Source organism: Melozone crissalis, unplaced genomic scaffold (genome assembly GCF_028551555.1).
Source record: "Melozone crissalis strain CALT ecotype California unplaced genomic scaffold, PUWL_Pcris_2 ptg000057l_1, whole genome shotgun sequence".
NCBI lineage: Eukaryota > Metazoa > Chordata > Aves > Passeriformes > Passerellidae > Melozone > Melozone crissalis.
The window spans coordinates 9,804,620-9,828,027 of NW_026535835.1; the positions used below are offsets into that span (position 1 = coordinate 9,804,620).

The following is a 23,408-nucleotide window of genomic DNA, read 5'->3' on the forward strand; positions in this document are numbered from 1 at the left end:
GTAGGCAGCCAAATGATGCCTATTAGAGACTTAAGTTCCTTCCTTCCCCCTCCTCTCCCAAAAAAAAGAAATAACTTTTTCACTTCAGTATTTGAGGAATAATATGGATGGTCTCAGCTGCAGAGATCCTGTTAAATTTTCTTCTCTCATTTCTGCTCCTGTCTTCACTTAGAAGAGCTGATGTTACAAGCCCCTGCTTGTAAAACATTCTGCTCTGCTGCTTGTTTCCATTGGGATAAAGGAATTGGTCACTTTGGATACTGTTTTTAAGTTTGAATGAATTCTGGAGCTTAGGGCCACTGGAGGAAATCAAACTCTGGTGGTTTTAGTGTTAAAACTTTGAGCTCTGTTTTAAGCAGAATGAGCCAAGATGAATTTGCTTTACCAGTTAAACAAAGTCCCCAGTGAAGATCACCAGCACCAAATCCCCAGCCCACAAGAAGAAAACCCCAGAAGCAGAACCCTGGTCCTTGGGCCGTGTCCCTGTGCTGCTGTGTGAGCAGGGAATTGTCCCTGTCACCCCTGTGCCACAGCAACTCCCTGTGGGGACACACTGGAAAGGGACAGCCCTGGGGGCAGCAGGTGCTGACAGGGCTGTTCACAGCTCAGCAGGGCTGGGGGTGCAGGAGAGGGGACAAACCTGGGCTGGGGGTGCAGGACAGGGGACAAACCTGGGCTCAGGGCTGGCATCGAGGAATTGAGGGCTGCACCCAGAGCTGCCTCTATCCAGGCACTTCTGTCCATTCTTTTTGGTCTAAATTTTCTTATTCAGGTGAAAGGAGATTCTTACTGTGATGTATATCAAATTATGGAGAGCTTTGGGTTTAATTTTAGGAGCTGGTGCTGAATTTGGGGTGGAAGAGCAGCTGCTCACAAGACAGAAGGCTGGAGTTGGTTTTTGTCCCATTGCTGGCAGTGGGAAGCCACTGGTGGCAGCACTGGAATGGCTGGGTGGGAAAGCTGGAGAAGGAGTAAATGTGGTGTAGCTGCTGCTCTGTGCTCACACACAGCTCTGGACATCCTTTGTGGTCACTGTTTAAGAGACTCTTTCAGGATGTGCATGTATGGTGTTTTTTAGTGCTTTTTTTCTTTGCCTTGAAATCACTTCAGCCCAGTAGATAAGGAAAGATGTTTCCTTTTGTCTCTTCAAGACATTGTCTTTCCTAGTTTGATTTGACAACTTACCAAAAACATCTTTTCCCCCTGGGATATCTGGCTGTTAACTTCTCTTCCTCTCTGCTGGTCAAAAATACAGCAGAGGTGTTAAATTCCCCATTCCTAGAAAGTCATTTCCATCTCTTCTTCTGCCTTTTTATTTTTCCTTTCCTGATGGCAGTTTTTGCAGGATTTAGAAACTGGTTTATTGAGCATGGAAGAGCAGCATGGATGGATTTGGCATTGTTGTTGGCTCTGAGATGTTTTTTGGGACAGGTTGTTTCTAGGAAGTGTCTTTGACAAAGCCAAACTGTTTCTATAGTTGAGAGGAATGTGCAGGAGCTTCTGATCTTGTTTGAGGGAGCACCTTCCTCACCTGGTGCCTTCTGTTTGTTGGGGTACAGAAAATGAAGCTGGTTCAGGGGCACATCTACAGCTCATAATCAGAACAGTTTTTTCCTTGCCAATGTCTTTTTTCTTTCCTGGTGCAATGCCACATTTGTGAAACCAACACTTCAGAGAGAAAACCTGAATTTCTGTGTACTGACCAGCTCCAGTCTTGGCTCAGAATGTTAACAAAAGAAAAATGCTGATAAAGGCAAATGTGGTTAGAATTTTCTCATTAGTAAATTAGTTACTGGTGTGCTGCGAGCTTCATTTGTATTGATCTGAGTGATATAAATGGCTCCTGAGCACAGTGGCATTTGTGTGCTTTACTTGTGATTATTGCTTGGGCTTTTTTGGGGAATGCACTGAGTAATTCTTTAGCCTGGTGAGTTTCTTTTAGTGGATGTGGAGAGTTGAATCCATTTGTGCCTTATAACAAATGACAGCCATGACCTGGGATAAATTACTAATCTTTATGTGAATTGACAGTGCTTGAGGAGAGAGGGGAGGATGAATCACACAGCTGGATCTGATGTGTGGAAGGAGGTGATATTAAATGAGTAATGATTTAATCTTCATCCCCAAAAGTTTTCTGAAGCTGGGCTGGGAAGGAAGGAAGTGGAAAGATGAGGTTGTTCTTGTTAAGGCTGTGTGATAGCAGAAATAATTCCGTGTAATAAATGCTAAATAAATGATTTTGTGATTTTATTTTTCTTCTGTTCAGATTAATGGTGCAATGTAGGAAACCTTTGAAGGTTTCAGATGAACTGGTGCAACAGTATCAGAGTAAAAACCAATATTTAACAGCTGTAGCAACGGAAGCTGACCAGGAACCTGAAATTGATCCTTATGCCTTTGTGGATGGAGACGTGGAATTCCTATTTCCTGACAGTAAAAAGGACAGGCAGAACATGGAGAGGGAAGTGGGGAAGAAACACAAGGTGAGTAAAGGAGTGAGGCTCCAAATCAGTGATGAGATTAAACAAATTGCCTGAGGCACGGGATAGAATTTAAACCCTTCTTTGTGTATTTAGAAGCAAATTAAAAACCAAATTATATTCCAGCAGAAATGATCAATGAAATTAAGCAGCATGTCTCCAATGACACCTAAATTTTTTTTTGGCACACTGCTGGTGCCATTGCATCAGGGCTCATGAGGAAAAAGCTGCTGGATCAGTCTGGCTCAGTGGCCTCCTGTGGAAATAGGTGCTGGCAGGTGCCTGGGGAGAGAGGGGGAACAAGGCCAGTGCTTTGTTCATGAGTGGAAAGGTCTGGGGGTAGGTGAGGTGAGCCCTGACTCGTTCCCTGGCCAGTGAATTGCAGTTTTTATTCTTTTTTTGTGCATTAGTGCAGCTATGTGAGACTTGTACTTAAAGCAAAAGGGCACCCACAGAAAAAGAGAAACTATAACTGCACTGGGGGCTTGTCTATGAAAGAAATTTGCTTATTAGAATTAGTAATGTGTGGATGCATTCATTCTGGAACTGGTACAGTTCATCTGATAGTGAGGGTTTTTCCTTAAGGTGTTGTAGCAAGAATCCACAGCTTGCTTTGTAAATTTATCCCCAAGACAAGCCCAGAGTTGGCAGCCCAGGCTCTGCTCCCCTGAGCCAGCAGCAGCCCCCAGCCTGCCCTGCTGAGCTCCCAGGGTAATGAGAACCTGATCCTCTCCAGGGACAGAATCCTCACAGGGACATCAAATACCTCCCACCCCACTCATTAATTCAAGCAAACTTTTCTCTGTTTTTTAATAGGCTGAGGATGGGACATCCAGTGTTACAGTTCTATCCCACGAAGGAGAGGATGCAATGTCTCTGTTTAGTCCTTCTGTCAAGCAAGGTAAAGAGGTTTTTTCCCTCTCTGTCTTGTGTTGTATTAATGATGTCTTGAATAGTCAATAGATTCTAATAGGCTGCTCAGTTTTGTGGTTTATGGTTTGTATTCCCCTTTAGTCTGCTGGGAACATTTCATTGTTGCACCTTGCAAACAAATGTTGGCTATGAAGTCTAAACTGGAAGGGCCCTCACCTCTGTAAGATGGATGAGATGAAGCCAGTCCCTCTCACCCCTGGGTGTCCTTTCCCCAGCTGTGGGCAGAGCTCTCCAGTGCAGTTTCCATGCAGACGCAGAGGCAGAGCTGGGCTCTCCAGTGCAGTTTCCATGCAGAGGCAGAGCTGGGCTCTCCAGTGCAGTTTCCATGCAGAGGCAGAGGCAGAGCTGGGCTCTCCAGTGCAGTTTCCATGCAGAGGCAGAGCTGGGCTCTCCAGTGCAGTTTCCATGCAGAGGCAGAGGCAGAGCTGGGCTCTCCAGTGCAGTTTCCATGCAGAGGCAGAGCTGGGCTCTCCAGTGCAGTTTCCATGCAGAGGCAGAGGCAGAGCTGGGCTCTCCAGTGCAGTTTCCATGCAGAGGCAGAGCTGGGCTCTCCAGTGCAGTTTCCATGCAGAGGCAGAGGCAGAGCTGGGCTCTCCAGTGCAGTTTCCATGCAGACGCAGAGGCAGAGCTGGGCTCTCCAGTGCAGTTTCCATGCAGAGGCAGAGGCAGAGCTGGGCTCTCCAGTGCAGTTTCCATGCAGAGGCAGAGGCAGAGCTGGGCTCTCCAGTGCAGTTTCCATGCAGACGCAGAGCTGGGCTCTCCAGTGCAGTTTCCATGCAGAGGCAGAGGCAGAGCTGGGCTCTCCAGTGCAGTTTCCATGCAGAGGCAGAGCTGGGCTCTCCAGTGCAGTTTCCATGCAGAGGCAGAGGCAGAGCTGGGCTCTCCAGTGCAGTTTCCATGCAGAGGCAGAGGCAGAGCTGGGCTCTCCAGTGCAGTTTCCATGCAGAGGCAGAGGCAGAGCTGGGCTCTCCAGTGCAGTTTCCATGCAGAGGCAGAGGCAGAGCTGGGCTTTGTCTCCCCACAGATGCCCAGCGCTTGGCTGCCCACGCGCGCACGGCCTCCACCAGCCTGTTCCACGAGACCGACCTGGTGGTGTCCTACACCGACCTGGACAATCTCTTCAATTCTGATGAAGATGAACTCACAGTAAGTGATGTGCAAAAACTCCTGGCAGGTGCCAGCTAAAAAACCAGCAAGGACCAACTCTTGTCCTTCTGTGGTTTGGTGTTTGATTTCTTTGTGGTGTTTGTAGGAGAGGTTGCAGAACATTGACACAAACAGGAGCTGTGGCCCCTCGGTGCCAAACGGGCTGCTCTGCTTGACTCATGCAGGCAGATTTTAGATGCAAACAACCTTTTGATCTCACTTCCTTACAATCCCCACAGTGTGTGCTGCCTGAACATACCTTTAGTTTGACTTGTACAGATTCAGCAGGTGCTAGTGTGTTCTCTTCCTGTGGTCTGGGCTCTGTTAACTGCTTCATCAAGGTAATAGTGAAACAAAGCAGCAACTTCTGAAAGAGAAAAGGCATTTAAACACTGGACACTCTGCCAAATAAGCTGCTTGTCTGCAGCAGCTATTATCTGGGAACAGTTTCTCTTGCAGTCTGAATCCATTATCTTTCTAGTTTCTATTTCAATACTATTTATAATCAGTTGTCTTTTCTGAACTGTGCTTTGCTCCACGTTTAATCCTAAATCCCCTTGCCCAGACAAAATGCCCATCAACTTTAATGGGAGCTGGAGCTAAGTAAGGGCTGAAGGATCTTAACAGTCATCAAAGGTCATCAGTATGTAAAGGAAGTGTGTTTGCTCTTAAACATGAACACTTACCATCTTTAAACAGTTCAGATGTCTACAGATTGTAAAATATCTTTTCTTCTTTGACTTTTGACAGATATTTTCCCTGTATTTCTTGTTGCAGGATTTGTGTTTGTCTTTTCTGTTGCTGTGGTAGCACCAGTGATGTTAATATGGCTCTGGGAGTGTTGTGGTTTGTTCTGGTAAACTGTGGGCAGCCCTAATTTAGCTTCTTTTGCTGTCTGCTAACAGGATGAGGGATATTTTGTAACTGGTTTTTCCCTTCAATAACATTGTGAACCCTTGGGAGAGGTTCTCTGGGTTCCAAGAATTAAGAACAAGTGTAAGCCCCACCTTAGGCTTCTGAGCTATTTTAATTTTTCTAAATATTATACAATGTCTCAGCTTTGTATGTGCAGGTGAGATTTCCTGTTAGCAGGAAACATGAACATGTGTTTATGTCTGAAATGCTTCTTTCTTAGCCTGGATCTAAACGAACAGTGAACGGCACTGATGACAAATCCAACTGCAAAGAGGCAAAAACAGGAAATCTAGACCCACTGTCATGCATAAGTAAGATTTATTTGTGTTTTCTTTTTGCCTAAAGAGAATGTAGCTGTAAACATTTGACTCTAATATGTTGTGGCAATTTGGAAATGTACCCTTCATTTGCTTTGCAAAATTTGGAGACTTGGGAAACACTTCAGAAAGTTTTCATGCTCTAAAGTCTGCTTCTGATCTGAAATTAGGCACTGCAGATCTCCACAAAATGTATCCAACTCCCCCTTCACTGGAACAACATATTATGGGGTTTTCTCCAATGAACATGAACAATAAGGAGTATGGCAGCATGGACACTACACTTGGAGGAACAGTGCTGGAAGGGAATAGCTCCACTGTGGGGGCTCAGTTCAGAATCGAGGTGGATGAGGGTTTCTGCAGCCCCAAACCTGCTGAAATCAAGGTAGGTGGTGCCGACAGCCCTGGTCAATGCTTGTGGTTATTGACCAGTTCATGACTTAAATCTGAATAGGAATGGGGGGAGATTAAGTACAATTTGTAACTTGTTCTGTGTTGTTTTGAGGGAGGTAATATTCTTTGTAGTATGTATGTTTTACCACTTAAGAGAGAGTAAAACCTGGGTAGGCATCAGTGAGCTGCAGAAATGCCTTTCAGTCACAGCAGTTCACTGAGGTTTGTTTTGGTGTATTGTGAATATTGTGTGTGCACATCTCAGCTTTCCCTTGCAGCTGTGTCAGGATTTTGGGTTAAGGAACTGCTGCTTGAACTCGCTCCTGTTTTTTGGAGAATCATTTAATTGCTGCAGTGATCTAAATTACACACTAATGCTTTCCCATGTCTGACTTGCAGGATTATTCCTATGTTTATAAACCTGAGAACTGTCAAGCTTTAGTGGGATGTTCCATGTTTGCACCACTGAAGACTCTTCCCAGCCAGTGTCTTCCTCCCATCAAGCTGCCTGAGGAATGCATTTACCGCCAGAGCTGGACTGTGGGAAAGCTGGATCTGCTTCCTCCAGGCCCTGCCATGCCTTTCATCAAAGATGGGTACGATCCTGGGGGCTTCAGCTTTGTGATGTGCTCACTCTGCCACCCCTAAATATTTATTTTGTCAATCAGTAATGGGAATATTTGTGTATACTCTGTGTTTATACAACCGACAAGAGCCTTTAAAAAGTCCTTCTGGCCAAACCTACTGCAGGAGACTCTTCTCAAAGAGCTTCTTAACTGTACATACATTTTATTTGTTGTCTCCTTTAAAGGTTTCTTGGGGAAGCTTAATGGTGCAGGTCCAGGTTTAATAAGTAATGAAGATGGTAACAATCAAGATAAATGTAAACTTGGGACTTTGTTTTTGCAGTGGTGTAGTCAGTGCTGGAAGGGCTTAGTAGGTGGTGCTGCTGTTTCTTAAATGATTTTCTTAAGTAGCAGTAAACTCAGCTGTGCTGGGAGTAGGAAATAATTTCCTGTGCTGTGTGACTGGGCCTGGTCACAGCAGAACTGCAGGGGACGTTTCTGTACCCTGCATTTGGTAGGGATGGTCTTGCTGCCAGCTCTTCTCGAGGAAAAGATTTCTTTCTTTTTCTCTTCTGCATTAGTAGCTGGTAAAAAGGGATTAGGCAGCAAGGAGGTGTTATGGATTTCTTGATAAGATTATATGAATACTAAATCTTGGATCAAATACTGATGTTGCTTCTGTTACTCATTAGCAATATGTTTCCAGGTCTCATTAGCCTTACAAGTTTTTGGAGATACTCAGGTGCTTAGGAAAGAAAACGTTAAACCTTTCTAGGTGGTACTTTCCTCACGGATTCAGACCTGGTCTATTTTCTTAGTGTGTGTCAACACAACATGTAAATAAAACATGAATGAAAAGGTGTCCTTTAGACTCCATACAACCACAGAATTTATAATTTATTCTGACCACACTTGTTTCCTGGGAGCTTTGTGCAGAGGAAAAGACGAAAGGAGGCAGGGAGAGATTCTTTAATGGTGCTGTCAGTGGGAGTCCTGCAAAGTCATTTAGAACAAACGCTCTTGAAGTTCCTTGGGGAATGAAAATCTTACTGTGGATTACGAAAGACTAGCTTAAAAAAAGCAAATATTAATTAGGAAGGTCCTTCTTTAGAAATCTGAGTCTTAAACTCCAAACCCAGTACGATGCTGTGTACTTAAAGCCTTTCCTTCTCTTGCGGCTGCCGCCAGCGATGGGAGCACCATGGACCAGGAGTACGGCCCTGCGTACACGCCCCAGACCCACACTCCGTTTGGGATGCCCCCCAGCAGTGCCCCTCCCAGCAATGGCGGGGCTGGGATCCTCCCCTCTCCCTCCACCCCTCGCTTCCCCACGCCCAGGACACCAAGGACTCCCCGCACGCCCCGCGGAGCCGGCGGGCCCGCGAGCGCCCAGGGCTCGGTGAAGTACGAGAACTCGGATTTGTACTCACCCGCCTCCACCCCCTCCACGTGCCGGCCCCTGAACTCGGTGGAGCCCGCGACGGTGCCTTCCATCCCCGAGGCACACAGCCTGTACGTGAACCTCATCCTCTCCGAGTCCGTCATGAACCTCTTCAAGGACTGCAACTTCGACAGCTGCTGCATTTGCGTTTGCAATATGAACATCAAAGGTGCTGACGTTGGAGTTTACATTCCTGATCCAACACAAGAGGCCCAGTATAGGTGTACCTGTGGTTTCAGTGCTGTTATGAATAGAAAATTTGGCAACAGTTCCGGGCTGTTTCTTGAAGATGAGTTGGATATTCTGGGGCGAAACACGGAGTGCGGCAAAGAAGCGGAAAAACGCTTCGAGGCTCTCAGAGCGACTTCCATTGAACACGGCAGTGGGGGGCTGAAAGAGCCCGAGAAACTGCCCGATGACTTGATACTGTTGCTGCAGGATCAGTGCACCAACCTGTTCTCACCCTTTGGAGCAGCAGACCAAGACTCCGTGGCCAAAGTTGGTGCTGTCAGCAATGTGGTACGTGTAGAAGAAAGGGATTGTTGCAATGACTGCTACTTAGCCTTGGAACATGGACGCCAGTTCATGGACAATATGTCAGGAGGGAAAGTTGACGAAGCACTTGTGAAAACTACTTGCTTGCACCACTGGTCAAAAAGAAATGGTAAATATTGAAACCAGTTTATTTTCTACTTGTCCACCTGTTTGGGGGTTTGTTTTTGAAGGGTCTTTTTTTGTGGTTTTCCTTTGTGGATTTTGAATGCTGTTTTTGCCACCTGTGTGCTCGTACAGACTTGTGGTTGGATACCCAACCCTCCCATGTCCTGTGCTCATCACCAAGCAGAGGAAGGCCTTGGCTGCTCTCAGTTGTAAATTCCCAATATATATCTGAAGTGTAGCCTGAGACCACTGTCAGTGTCCACAACACTTCACCGGGTTTATCCTTTAAAGAGCTTTTGGTGAGTGGCTCTCCAGAGGCTCTGGAATGATTGATGCCTGTAGGAAGGGTTTGAGTGGTGACCCTATTGTCAAGGCCACTGTGGCAGAATTAAACAACAGCTCTGATTCAGTTGCCTTCCCCCCTTCTTTAAGGAAGAGAGGGGGGCAGTAGGTTAATGGCACATGTGGCAAAAAGAAGCATTATTGTAGCCTTCACTGTGTGTTGAGTCTGCCAGAAATCCTTGGATTTTTCCTTCGAGGGCCTGACTAATGATGCAGTGTCTCCTGGAATACCTTCATTGTGTGTATTTGCTTACTGTTCTCTAATAGAATTTCAAGTGGCAACTCTTAACAGGGTTAGGATGAAAAATAAAGTTATGAATTACAGGTAGCAGCAGCTCATAGTTGTAAGTGAAGATGAGGAGGAATCCTGGGAGAACACAGCCAGGTTCCTGTGCCTTGCTGGGGGATTAACTTGGAAAGCCCAGACTGTAAATAAATTGATGTTTTCAGGCACACAGGATAAGACTCTGTGTACTGTGACTGATGTTTGGGATAAAAAGATGTAGAGATACTTTAAAAGAGAGGACTTGGAAATAGTAGCCATGCCAAATTTTGTGTCAGCTTTTCATTCTAAATCCTTGTACCTGAAATGGCCCAGTGGTGGCTCTGGATGAAATGGGCTGAGTCTGCTCAAGGCTTCCCTTGACTTCTCTGAAATGAGCACTGGGTGGCAGCCTGCAAATCCGCCTTTTTTGGGAGGGGCAATCCAGGAGTTCCAGGCTTCTACAACTTATTTGGAGGTTTTGTTTGTTTTTGTTTGTTTTGTTTTTATTTTAGGGTGTTTTCCCTTAGTTTAACTCATAAGATGGGAGCCTTTCAATGGAAAAACTCCAGAGGAAAAAACAAAATTAAGAAAGAAATCCATTTGTGTATTTTGTCAGGGGAAGAGGGAGAACTGTAAATCCACTTGCGCTCCACTTTATGTATCCCAGCCTCTGGGTGCCTACAGGTGTTTTATAGAAGAGATATTGGCAGTGGAGGTGGTTTGTGCTGCTGGCTGTTGTTTGTGCAGCTGCCCTGACCCGTTTGTGTCCCTGCAGTGGTGGATGTGAGCATGCAGTGCTCCCAGGACATCCTGCGCATGCTGCTCTCGCTGCAGCCCGTGCTGCAGGACGCCATCCAGAAGAAGCGCACGGTGCGGTCCTGGGGCGTGCAGGGACCCCTCACCTGGCAGCAGTTCCACAAAATGGCTGGGAGAGGCTCCTACGGTAAGGGCTGCATGGAATCCTGCTCCCTGCAACCTCCTTCCTTTCCTTTCCTCCTTCCTTCCCTCCTTCTTTCCCTCCTTTCTTCCCTCCTTCCTTCCCTCCTTCCTTCCCTCCTTCCTTCCCTCCTTCCTTTCCTCCTTCCTTTCCTCCTTCCTTTCCTCCTTCCTTTCCTCCTTCCTTCCCTCCTTCCTTCCCTCCTTCCTTTCCTCCTTCCTTTCCTCCTTCTTTCCTCCTTCCTTTCCTCCTTCCTTTCCTCCTTCCCCAGCTCCATCCACACAAACCTCTGCTGCTCAGCCTGTTGGAATTCTGAACAGCACTTGACCTTTCTTTAAACCAAAGAGAGCTTATTAGACAGAGGAGAATTCTTTTCTTCAGAAAAGAGAAAATATTTATATTCCTTAAAACAGGCAATGAATTAAAGATGTGCATTTAAAATTTACAGCTTCGGTTGCACTGTTTGTGTACACCTGACACTTCACCCAGTGAGGGACTGACATTGCAAAGATGGGTTTGGTGTTAAAAACAGAGTAACTGCTCAGGTTTTATACTCAAAATTTTTCAATTCACCCCATTTTAATAACTCTAAACATAAGGAGTTAAAAATACTGGTTTTGAAATGCTTGAGACAGTGTGCTTTATTGCTCAGTACTGTCAGAACTGTGCTCAAGATCCAGGGTTATTCAGTGTCTTGTCTCTTATAAATGTTTGGAATGGCCAACATGTGATGCATTTACAGATAGAAGGTGAATTTTGTGCACTCACGATTTAATGACTTCATTAGCATATGAGATTGATTTACCACTGTGTTACGAGAGTGACCTTTCACCAGCAGATCTTTTGTAGCTATATTTAGAACATGGCAATTATACATTTACATGTTCTTAAGTTTGTTTCCTTGTCTGGCCCTTTACCCATCTGCTTAGAATATTTACATGTTTTTCCTTGTCTTTGGTCCCTGATTGCTTTGGCTCTGTGGGCAAAGGCTTCCTGGACAGGGCAGAACTGTTCCTGATTGCCTGTGTACTGATGGAAATATAAAACACTGTGGAACTTCTTCCTGAGGCCCTGAGATATTTCAAATAGAAACAATCAGCTGATGGGTTTTTTGCAGAGGGTTGGATCCTGTACTTTGGATCTGTAAAATGAGAACTATTCCATTGATAGCCAGTGCTCCTTCCTGTGAGATGCTGGGAACACCAGAGGCCGATCTATTCATGTTTCCTTGAAGTTAATTTTAAGCTTTCTGCTTAAAAACATGCCTTGCTTTTCCAGGAACTGACGAGTCCCCAGAACCACTGCCAATCCCAACATTTTTGTTGGGATACGATTATGATTTCCTGGTGCTGTCTCCGTTTGCATTGCCCTACTGGGAGAGGCTGATGCTGGAGCCGTACGGCTCGCAGCGAGACGTCGCCTACGTCGTGGTGTGCCCGGAGAACGAGGCTCTGCTCAACGGGGCCAAGAGCTTCTTTAGGGATCTCACTGCAATATACGAGGTACAGGATTTGTGGCAGTTTGCACCGAAATGGATTTGGGAAAGGCTGTTTCTAATACGTGCTCATAAGGACTTATCAGGCTTGTCGGGGCTGATAGCGACGCCTGCTCAGAATGCTATCTGGGAAAGCTGCTCCGAGGGATTTTAGGAATGGGCTCTTGGAAGATAAGGGCTGCTCGTGCTGCTCCTTGTTCCCATCCGATAAACGCCACCCGGTGGCAAAGCTCTGCATTGCCATAGTGTTACCTCCATTTAATTAATTAATTACATGCTTGGGTTGAATGAAGATTAGAGTCGATTATTATCAACCTGGTTTTCTTGCATTTAGGAAAATGCTGACAGTAACCCATAAAATCACCATTCAACATTTGCTACTGGTGGGATTCTAGAGTTAAAATGTTACTTTGGAATATTGTAAATAAGCTGAGAGTTCTCTGCCTTTCTATGATAGATAATTTGTGTGATATTTAGCAGCTTTTAAGGGTTTTTTTACCTTTGCAGTCCTGCAGGCTTGGTCAGCACAGACCTATCTGTAAGTTACTGCCTGATGGGATCATGAGGGTTGGCCCTACAGCCTCCAAGAAGCTGTCAGAGAAGTTGGTCACAGAGTGGTTCTCCCAGACAGCCAATGCCAACAACGATGCGTTCTCCAAACTCAAACTCTACGCTCAAGTGTGCAGATATGAGCTGGGTATGACTTTTTTAACGTTCCTTATTTCATACAATTGCCAATTACTCCTTTGCAATGGAGAAAAAGGAATCGTTACTGTCTTACTGATGAGGGCAGTTTTCTGGTTTTAAACTATATTTGAATATGTGCAAAAATGGTCTCTTACCATCCAGCAGTGCCTTTAGGGAATGGCAGTGGCTGCCTGATGGGGACTTCAGTTGTCTTCTTGTATTGGGGACTTGGATCCTGTAGCAGTGATTTCCAGCAATTCAACACACCTGGAAAAAAGTTATATTAAAAAGAGATTTCTTGATCTTTCTGGAAGGCTCTTATGAAAATATTAGAATTTGAAAATTTAATAGAGGTTTTTTAATTTGAGAGGTAAAATGTATGCTTAAAGTTTGCTCTATTTTGTTACAACTGTAGACTTCCATAGGTGACATAAGCATCAAAACAGCTGCATTATAAAAGTTATGCTTTTTTTCCCCTGGTTTTAGGTCCTTATCTTGCTTCTCAGCCTTTGGACAATTCTCTACTTTCCCAAACCAACCTGGTCCCTCCCTGCAGCCAGGCAGGCTCTGCTCTGCCCCCAGTGACAGCCCCTGCTGCCAATCCCAACACTCCATCATCAGCTCCCACAGCTCCCAGCAGCAGCACCATCCCCGTGACCTCCAGCAGTGCCATGTCCTCTGCAGCCACCACAGCCAACTCCACCCTGACCACCACTGCCCCCTCCTCCTCCTCTGCCAGCCTGGCCAGTGGCATTCCAACGAGCAAGCCTTCCTCATTCCCGCCCTTCAGCAATATGAACAGCACCACTCCTGCCTCCCTGCCCGCCCAGGCTGCGCCGGTCCCCAACGGGCAAACTGGGGGGCAGCAGCAACAGCCAACACTGCAAGCAGCAGGGATGTCTGGAGACACGGCTGCAGCACCTGCACAGCCCCATCCAGAGGTTTCTGAAAGGTAGGGAACTGCAGTCACACCTTCAGCTGAAAAATCAGCTCAGCTAACGTGAACTTTTACCCCTTCAATAAAACCCTGTATTTATTTTCACCAAGCTGCTTTTAAGGGAGATTGGAGAGTTCAGTTGTGGTGGAGCTGAACCTTTTGGTTCCAGTTGTAGCTGCAGTTCTAATTACATCTCAGTGTCTGCTCTGGTACAAAAATAAACTTCCTTTTTTTCTTCTCTCTCTAAAGACAGGAAATTCACCAAACTACTCACTTCAATATTTTAAAGGGCTGGGGAAGGAGGGGGAGATAGATAATTGGCACCATCTTAGAGCTCTATTTTCTGTAATCAAAGTTAGAGTGGTGAAGACAGCTCTTACTGTAGATATTCTTGTTCCCCAGTTAAGCACTAGTTGAGCTGTTGAGCTGCTGTAATAAAGGAGGCTAAAGGAAAGAAAAGGGATTCAGAGTTACTGATAAGCTCTTATACAAAAATGACATAAAAAGATTGTTTCTTACACCACAGTTGACTCTTTCAGATTAATAATTGACAATTTGATTTAGTTTTGAAGTAAAACCTAATCTGTACAAAACTCAGCTGTTTGTAACTGGTTTCAAAATTTCCTTCCCAGCACTATGGATCGTGATAAAGTCGGAGTCCCCACAGATGGAGATTCACATGCTATCACCTATCCACCTGCAATTGTAGTTTACATAATTGATCCTTTCACATATGAAAAAAAGGATGAGAACAGCAGCTCATCCAGTTTGTGGACGCTTGGACTTCTGCGCTGCTTCCTGGAGATGGTTCAGGTTCTTCCTCCCCACATCAAGAACATCATTTCTGTGCAGGTGAGCCAACAGAAACCAACAGGGTACCCCTGGCTTTGGCTGGGTTTGGGGGCAGTAACCCCTCATGGTGAAAGTTTCATTTCCTTCACAAACATGACTTACAGATCTCCAGCTGTTAAACCACCAGGTTACAGCTTTTAGAGCAGTTTGGGTGCTGTTAACCAAAGCTGAATCCTGTTGTACATTCCAAACTCATCAGTTTTAGCTCAGAGGAAATGTAGTGAGTAATGAGTGAGGTATGGGAAAGCTGCTGCTCCTGTACTGGAATCTGCAGCCTGACCCTGCTGGGCTGCAGGCAGAGCTCCTCCAGCTGCAGGACCCGTTAACATAGGGCAGCTTTTTGGATGAATCATTAAGATTCTCTTCTAAACAAATTATTTCTTCCTCTGAAGAGAATTCCAATGGGAATAATTTCTTGAAGTCCCACAGGGCTTTGGAAGAATTGGAAGAAATTGGCTGCTAAGTAAAATTCAAAAAGCAGTGTACCAAATAGTGTGTCAGAAGCCATTTAATCTGTTGATAAAACAAAGATTTATTTTTTTCTCCTCTCCTGTGTTCCAGATTGTCCCATGTCAGTACCTGCTGCAGCCTGTGAAGCACGAGGACCGGCAGATTTACACTCAGCATTTAAAATCTTTGGCATTTTCAGCTTTCACTCAGTGCCGGAGACCTCTCCCAACTTCCACCAACGTGAAAACCTTAACTGGCTTTGGGCCAGGGTTAGCCATGGAAACTGCTCTGAGGAGCCCTGATGTGAGTATTGTTCATGAGATGGTGGGATTATCCAGATCAGAGGAATGTCCCTGCTTATCAACCAGCCATCTTTTATGTTGGGAGTAATTTTGTCCCCAAACTTCATTGTCTGTTCTGTCATCTTTCTAGAGACCTGAGTGTATTCGACTCTACAGCCCTCCTTTTATACTGGCTCCAGTGAAGGACAAGCAAACAGAGCTGGGAGAAACCTTTGGAGAAGCTGGCCAGAAGTACAATGTGCTTTTTGTGGGCTACTGTTTGTCTCATGATCAGAGGTGGCTGCTTGCATCCTGTACAGACCTCTATGGAGAGCAATTAGAAACTTGCATAATTAATATTGATGTACCAAACAGGTAAGAACCAAACTTTAATTCATTTTTAGCAAGGGTATTTTCTCTCATTCCCCTGAAGAATTACATTGGGTTTGGTACTGTAAGAATAACTGACTTTTGTAGACTTGCTGTGCTGCAAAAGTGGCTAAAGCAGATGAATTTATTCCTTATTATGTGGATATCATTTTGAGTTAAATTTCTAGAAGAGCACAGTTTAGTTTCATGTGATTCTTGAGTGTTACTGTGTGTGTGTTCCTGCTTCCCCATCTCACTCACTGGCTGTTAATGTCAGTTTTAGAATGTGATTAATTTAAAAACCCCCCAAACCCCCTGAAGCTGCAGCTGATGGACTGCAATACCAACACACTGGTGAATGTTCAGGTTAATACAAAAATGTTCTAAACATGGCATTAAAAACTTGTTGCAGTTTTAACTTTGTTTTCCCTTCTTTCTTTCTTCTAGAGCTCGTAGGAAAAAGGGCTCTGCCCGCAGACTTGGTCTCCAGAAACTCTGGGAATGGTGCCTGGGACTGGTGCAGATGAGCTCTCTGCCATGGAGAGTTGTCATAGGCCGCTTGGGAAGAATAGGACATGGGGAATTAAAAGGTAACAGCAGGATTTTTTTAGAGTCTAAAGCTTGATTTAAAGCTTTAATATTTCAGTAGTATCAAATGTGTCCATCCCTGTTTCTGGAAGAGAGCCTCACAAGTGAGATTTCCTCCCGCAGACTGGAGCTGTTTGCTGAGCCGCCGGAACCTGCAGTCCCTGAGCAAGCGGCTGAAGGACATGTGCAGGATGTGTGGGATCTCTGCTGCAGACTCCCCCAGCATTCTCAGTGCTTGCTTGGTGGCCATGGAACCCCAGGGATCCTTCATTATTATGCCAGGTATTTGGGAAGCTCTCTTTGTTTGGCACAAGAGCTACCAGCTCAGGCTTTGTTGAACTGAGGGAATGTTTGGTTTCTCCCCCACAGACTCCGTGTCCACGGGCTCGGTGTTCGGGCGCAGCACCACTCTGAACATGCAAACATCCCAGCTGAACACGCCCCAGGACACCTCCTGCACCCACATCCTGGTGTTCCCCACCTCTGCCTCCGTGCAGGTGGCATCATCCACCTACACCACTGAGAACCTGGATCTGGCCTTTAACACAAACAATGGTTTGTACTTGCATTTGTTCTCACCTTCTAAAGACCCCTCATCACTGTCCCTATCATGAGATTAAACTGTTCATTCTAAGGAACTGCAGCTGTGATATTTTCTGGAAAATCCTTTCCTTAGGATTTTTCCCCCTGAGAAGCTGAGAGGCCTCAGGAACAAAATGTAAACATTGATTATCTGCTGCTGTGGAATGCAACAGGTGCATCTGGGATTGGTCTCATGTGGTTGTTTCTAATTAATGGCCAATCACAGTGAGCTGGCTCAGACTCTCTGTCCAAGACACACAAGCCTTTGTTATCATTCCTTTTTTTTTTCTATTCTTAGTTAGCCTTCTGATGAAATCCTTTCTTCTATTCTTTTAGTATAGTTTTAATATAAGATATATCATAAAACAATAAATCAGCCTTTTGAAACATGGAGTCAGATCCTCATCTCTTCCCTCATCCTCGGACCCCTGTGAGCACTGTCACGAGGAACCATTTCTATGGAAAATCCCTTTATTTCTGAATGTACTGTCATATCCTGCACATGGTGAAATTGTAGGAATTCACTGGTCTTGTTCTTTTTTTCCAAGATGGAGCAGATGGAATGGGAATCTTTGACTTGTTAGACACTGGAGATGATCTTGATCCTGATATTATAAATATTCTTCCTGCATCTCCTGGTGGATCCCCTGTGCATTCTCCAGGGTCCCACTACCCCCATGGAGGTGATATGGGCAAGGTAACTATTGGAGTAAATACAGTTTTGTGTGTGTGTTCTGTCTGGTTTTTCTCCATCTGGTCATTTCCTTTTGTGGAATGAAAGCTTTTAGATCACCTGGATATTGGATTGTCATGTCATGCTTGGATATTTCCAATGCTTTGTGTTTCAGAAGCTACAGAAAATTTCTATTAAATTTGTGCTCTCCTAATCTGAACCTTTGCCTGTTGTGTTGCAGGGTCAAGGCACAGATCGATTGCTTTCCACAGAATCTCACGATGAAGTAACAAATATCCTGCAGCAGCCACTGGCCCTCGGTTATTTTGTGTCAACTGCCAAAGCAGGTCCATTGCCTGACTGGTTTTGGTCAGCGTGTCCTCAAGCACAAAATCAGTGTCCCTTGTTTCTTAAGGTACTGTCCTGGCAGAGATTTGAGCAGCCTGAGGGTCTGGGGGTGAAAACTGTTCTGGTTAAACCAAAGTCAGTGCATGTCTCTGGAGATGGCTCTGCTCTTGCTTCAGGAGAGGCCAGGTTTATTCAGTTTTTGAGATCTGGCTGTTGGGAAGGTTCTGCCTTGCTCATGGTTTCTTCCTGGTAGTCTGGACTCTTTTTTTTCCCTGGCTTTATGCTCCAGGGTTTTGTAAGAACAGGTGGAGTTCCTGGACAGAGCTGGGCTGAGGCTGCGCCCCTGTGGGGACTGGTGGTAAAGAGGGAGGCACATAAGTGCAGTGTAATAACTCGGTTGCCCTGGGTAAAATAAGGAATAAATTAATCTTTCTGGATTGCACAAAGCATAAAAGCTGGTTTTTCCATGTTGGCTTTGCACTGTATATCTGTCTGGGTGTTGTCTGAGCCCCTTATCTCCTTATGGCACAATCAAGACACACTTGGCACATTTAGGGCTGTACATTGGTATAGAGAGAAACTTTCTGTATGAACAAATCAGCATCTCTGATACTGTGCTTTGTTTCCTAATGATCCAGATAGATCTTCTGCAGCCTTGCTTGTGTCTGGATTAGCAGCTCCTCTTGGCCTCAGCTCAGCTGTGGCTTTGCTATAGGATATTATTTTGAAGAGAGGATTTATTATTTACACTAAGCAGCTCTAGATATGAAATTTAAATAGACCAGGCCTATAGAAAGCAGCTGAACTTCCAAGTGTGTGTGTTATTAAACATCTTGGGCCACTTGAGTTGAGTTTTTAATAATCACTTAATGTAGAAAAGGGATTAAAAAACCTCCCATATATATATTTCTCTACTACCACTGTGCCTTTAGCAGAGATCTGTGTGAGAGATTAGAAATATTCTGAGAATTCCTGAACTTGTGGATGGCCTGAGGATAAGATTTGTTTTGGCTTGTGTGTCAGACAGAGAAGGTGCCTGCAAGCTACAACAACATGGGGGAAGGAAATGTGGTGTAGCTGATCAGGCAGTAACTTCTGGCTTCCTTCTTCCTTCCTCAGGCCTCTTTGCACCTCCACGTGCCTTCAGTGCAATCAGACGAGCTACTCCACAGTAAACACTCCCATCCACTTGATTCTAATCAAACTTCTGATGTGCTCAGGTATTTATCATTGATCACCTGCAGAAATACTGTGCATTTCATTGTTAATGCTGCTGCAGTGAAGCTGTATGTTTGTTTTTCCTGTTGTTGGTTTTTTTCTTTGTGAAGCTGATATCCTTAGTGCAGATAAATTGCTGTGCTTTAAGTGATTGTCACAGAACAGTGGAATAAAAACCAAACATCTCTGAGCCTTTCTTTAAATAACCAGCCTTTGAAAATGTTTGAAAAACAACGAATTCCTCAAACTAGAGGAGAGTTTGAGTCTAGCAGGAAAGACAGAAATAGTTAAACCAGAATATTGCACAGCAATCTTGTGGAAAATCTGAAGTGCTGAAGGACAGGAGCCCAGACCCATGCAAACATGGGATGCTAATTGAGAAAACATCAGATTACTTTTCCTTTTCTGTTTTTTTTTTTTTTTTAATGTGAACCTCTTGGTATGAATCAAGAATACACAATTACAATGACAGTTTTCCACCAAAAGCAAGTTTAGCTCTGAACTGCTGTAATAATTTGGAAGATATATAATTTCTGAGTGTTGGCAAACCTATTTTATGTTTTTGATGCCAAAGAAGCTGGATTCTAGTAAATTAGGGCTGTAAAATCCTGGTGAGAAGATGTGCTGGCCTGACAGAAGGCTGTTTGTTTTTCAGGTTTGTTCTGGAACAGTACAATGCACTCTCCTGGCTAACCTGTGATCCTGCAACCCAGGACAGACGGTCATGTCTCCCAATTCATTTTGTGGTGCTGAATCAGTTGTATAACTTTATCATGAATATGCTGTGATCTTCATCTGAATTTTGCAAGACAAAAATGAGGAAAAGGGATATTTCACTGCAGGACTAAGTTATAATTCTTCTCAGTGCAAGTTGTTTGTGATGGGGTATGAATCTTGTTACTTCCAGCAAATATTGTTCTGACTTGTGAGAGGGGCACCCATCTTGCTGTCCTTGAGTCACTGACTATGGGGGACGCTTCAGAATGATGATCAGAAAGTGTATTATAACGTTTTTAGTAGCAAAATTAACCATTTTCCCCAGCCACAGTATTTGTGAAGAGTAATGAGCCATAGTACCCAGTCATGGTTAATGAATTTTAAAAGCATGGAGATGAGAAGAAACATGAGGAACAATTAAGTTTCAACCTATGGCTTCAGAACATCACGATGTTCTTGTATTGGATTATAGTACTTAGTATTCAAAAATGCCTGCATCTCTTATTTATTGTAAGTTTTTAAATGTATAAATTGTCTTATATTTCTTAACCTCTTTTATAAAAATTTTCCTAGAAGGTTTATACTGCCTTCTTGCTTTAAAGCAATTGGTCTAAAATATATGTAATCGTCTTAATTAAAAGTTGCAGTAGGTTGCTTTTAGAGTATTATTTTTTTGTAAGGGGTGGGTGGGGACAGTAAATTTGTATTGTCTTGATGTACAGTTTAATGGGGATAGAGGGGTTAATGTCCATACCATTGTGTGTGGGGGATTTACAGCTAAGCTGTAGTTGCAGAGTACATGTACAGTAATGAAGTTCACTGTGTTTATATAAATTGAAAAGGTACCGGGTCTTACAGCATTTTATATCACACCTTTCCAGAGTAACAATGGCAATATATAAGTGATATTGTAGGTGGTTTAACTTGTAGTGAGAATAACATGAATAAACTCTTCAGCAGAAGTTTGTGTTATGGTTCAGGGCTGTGGCTAGATTCTCAGATCCACTTCCAGGACACGAGTTTTAATATCACAAGAACATCTCTTGTGCATTGTTGCTCCCTGGATATTCTTGGCACTGTGCTCACTGCATTGTTTGCTTCCACTTTTGTGATAAAATGCCAATCTGAGGCAGAACACACAGAAAACTCTGACCTTATCCAAAGTCTCCTGCCAGGCTGAGATTTAGCCCAGCTCTAGCCATTTTACAAATGCAAAAATAGTCAATCTTGACTTTAAGATTGGTGTGTGTTTAACTAAAATGTGGTGTATATAGATTCTCAGTGAATTCTGGTATTCAGATTTTATTCCACTAGTAAAAAAACAGCACGAAACCCTGAACATTTTCCTTTTCTATGTATTTTTGGCACTGTGGTGAAGGTCCCAAGTATCAGTGCATGGCCTTCCCCATATCCCATTTTCAGGCTCTGGCTGGGGCATGTGCCAAGGAGGCTTTGCCCTCCCCAAGGAAGGGACTGACAAACCACAAGGCTTTCCTAAACGTCCCCCTCTATCTATAGTCACCACTTTTTCTCAGTAGTTTCCTTCCTTTTTTCCTAGCACATGCCAAATGTCTGTGGCTGCTCTAAAATAGCCCCTACGGGTGCTGAAGAGCAGCTGCAGATGCTTTTTGTGGGTTCCTTATCTGACTGCCAGATGAAAAACTGAACTCCTGCAGCGCTCCCAGGAGCCTGTCACGATAACCCAAGTCCTGGGTCTTAATATTGTCTGTCTCGCTGGTTTAAACCTGTAAAGGAGCAACTTTTAAGATCCATTTGTGCACCTGCTGTTAACCCCTCTACAAGGAAGAATTTGCTTGCATTTACCAAACTTACTGTGCTCATGAAAATCTCGTTTTGTAAATGCAAAAGACCTGCCTGAGGTGATTTTTTTTTTCGTATGAACAGTCTCACTGAATCGTGTACATACAATATTAGCAACTTTTTTGGTTTTGTATAAAGAAGTTGTACAATTGGTGATGAGAATTTTCAGTCATTTCTTCAGAACAACATGAGTGCAATCAGAAGTTAGCATATTTTGATAAATAGAGTAAAAAACTGGGTCTGTCCATGACTTTATCTCGGTAATGCACCGCAGATTAAACGGCACATTATTGTCTTACAGAAGGGTTTTCTCATTTGGTTGGCATTTTAGATGTGGAAAAGTGCTCCTAAAACTGGAATTTTCAAAGTGTATGTCCTTTTTCTTTTGAGCTTTGTTGCTAAGTGGTCATTTCTAAGCCTGGCTCAGTTAACCAAGCTCCAAGGGCTGGGTTTTGGTGTGGCTTTGTTTTGTGTTCAATCTGAACTTGTATTCCTAAAGGTAAGTGAATCAGCTGCCTGAACGTTGGTGTAACTGTATTCTGTTACCTGGACCAGCCTTCCCTGTGAAACTCCTACTGTGAAAGCTGCCAGTCTCCCACTCCTCCCCCCCATCAAATGCAATTGAAGTAAATTATAATATTATAACCACTATAAAAGACTAGAAGGGCCATTTCTGGAGTGATAGTCACAGCCAGCAATGTACATATCAAACCTGCCAGCACCACGGAGCCAACTATTATATTGGGCATACTTTTTTTGTTAGCTACTTTCATTTAACTATTTTAAGTGCACATAATAGCTGGTTTATAAATAAAATTGTCAGAATCCAAGAAGTCGAGGTTGTTTAGCAAGCACAAGCTTAAGTAGTTGAAAATTTCAGCTACAGATTTTCAAAACGGCCTTGCAAGAAAATGTTGTTCCTGTCAGTGCTTTAAGTAGCTGTGGAGGTTTATCTCTTTCAAGGAAAGAAGAAGCTGAGATCCTTCCATTCCAATTAAAAATACATATTTTAACCCAGATATTACTGCATTTAAGACTTTTAGTCACATTTGACTCACTACTATTTGGATTTGATTTCTGAAAACCCTGTTGCTAAGACCAGCAAGGCCACCAGCTGTACTTGTAACAACCCTCACATTTTAAAAGGAGCTGTAACATTTAGATCTTTCTAACATTCTCTGAAATAATTAAAGATAAATGGATTTATATTTAAATCCTCAGCTATGTTCTTACTTAGCTGTCAGTTATGGCGCAGATTATTGTATTTCTATATTTACTTCTGACGGTAATTTTAACTTTGTGTGTTGCTATGAAGACTTGCCGATGTCTTTAATCAAGCACTATTTGTTAATACTGTAATATCAAAATATTATGTTGCATTATTTTAAAGCTTTCAAGAATAAGAGTAAAACATTTAAAAAAAATGCTATTGCACCATATAATTTGCTGCACAACAGTACGGCACTGCATATCAGTCTGTTGGGATAGTAATGCTGCATCAACCTTGTTTTCATCTGGGTTTCATTGGAGAATTCATTCATGGGTGACATTGTACAACGTTACTGTCTCGCAACCTCCAGCTGGGAAGGTGATTTTGTTTGTTTTATTTTTTTTTTAATTTTTTTTTTTAAGTAAAGGGCCCAGGACTATGCTTCGTACTTAAAGGGTTTTTTTACTATTATTTGTGGGTGTACTTTTTATTTTCAGTGGAGTAAAGCTTAATTTACAGTAAAACTGGATTTGGGACCTACCACAATCCTCAGGGTCACTTTTTCAGGATGCTACTCATCGAGCTTTAGGTTTTTCCGAGTCAACTGGACGTGAGGACCTTGCCGAGCGCTGCCTTGGGCTTGTGATGGACATGGCGCCCCTCAGCACGGCCGGACACAGCGGGAGCCGCTCCCGCGCCCTCAGGGCACGGCTGGACACACCGGGGAGCAGCTCCGCCACCCCGCTGCCATGGCTGGACACACGGGCAATCCCAACACCGCAGCT

General features: G+C 44.0%; 1 protein-coding gene across 1 annotated transcript in view; it reads left to right on the forward strand.

Annotated features, from left to right (window-relative positions):
- The window catches only part of MED13 (mediator complex subunit 13), a 53,955-nt gene extending 33,396 nt beyond the window's left edge, over positions 1–20,559 (forward strand). The window contains exons 10-30 of the mRNA XM_054287060.1: positions 2,267–2,483; positions 3,297–3,381; positions 4,438–4,559; positions 5,695–5,785; positions 5,962–6,176; positions 6,584–6,780; positions 7,939–8,855; positions 10,234–10,401; positions 11,674–11,897; positions 12,398–12,587; positions 13,064–13,529; positions 14,147–14,366; positions 14,928–15,119; positions 15,249–15,472; positions 15,914–16,056; positions 16,178–16,336; positions 16,424–16,609; positions 17,185–17,333; positions 17,551–17,724; positions 18,777–18,877; positions 19,531–20,559. Of these exons, the coding sequence (XP_054143035.1) occupies positions 2,267–2,483; positions 3,297–3,381; positions 4,438–4,559; positions 5,695–5,785; positions 5,962–6,176; positions 6,584–6,780; positions 7,939–8,855; positions 10,234–10,401; positions 11,674–11,897; positions 12,398–12,587; positions 13,064–13,529; positions 14,147–14,366; positions 14,928–15,119; positions 15,249–15,472; positions 15,914–16,056; positions 16,178–16,336; positions 16,424–16,609; positions 17,185–17,333; positions 17,551–17,724; positions 18,777–18,877; positions 19,531–19,663 (4,573 nt within the window). The 3' untranslated portion in view covers positions 19,664–20,559. The remainder of the gene's footprint in view (positions 1–2,266; positions 2,484–3,296; positions 3,382–4,437; positions 4,560–5,694; positions 5,786–5,961; positions 6,177–6,583; positions 6,781–7,938; positions 8,856–10,233; positions 10,402–11,673; positions 11,898–12,397; positions 12,588–13,063; positions 13,530–14,146; positions 14,367–14,927; positions 15,120–15,248; positions 15,473–15,913; positions 16,057–16,177; positions 16,337–16,423; positions 16,610–17,184; positions 17,334–17,550; positions 17,725–18,776; positions 18,878–19,530) is intronic.
- Positions 20,560–23,408: the final 2,849 nt, after the last annotated feature.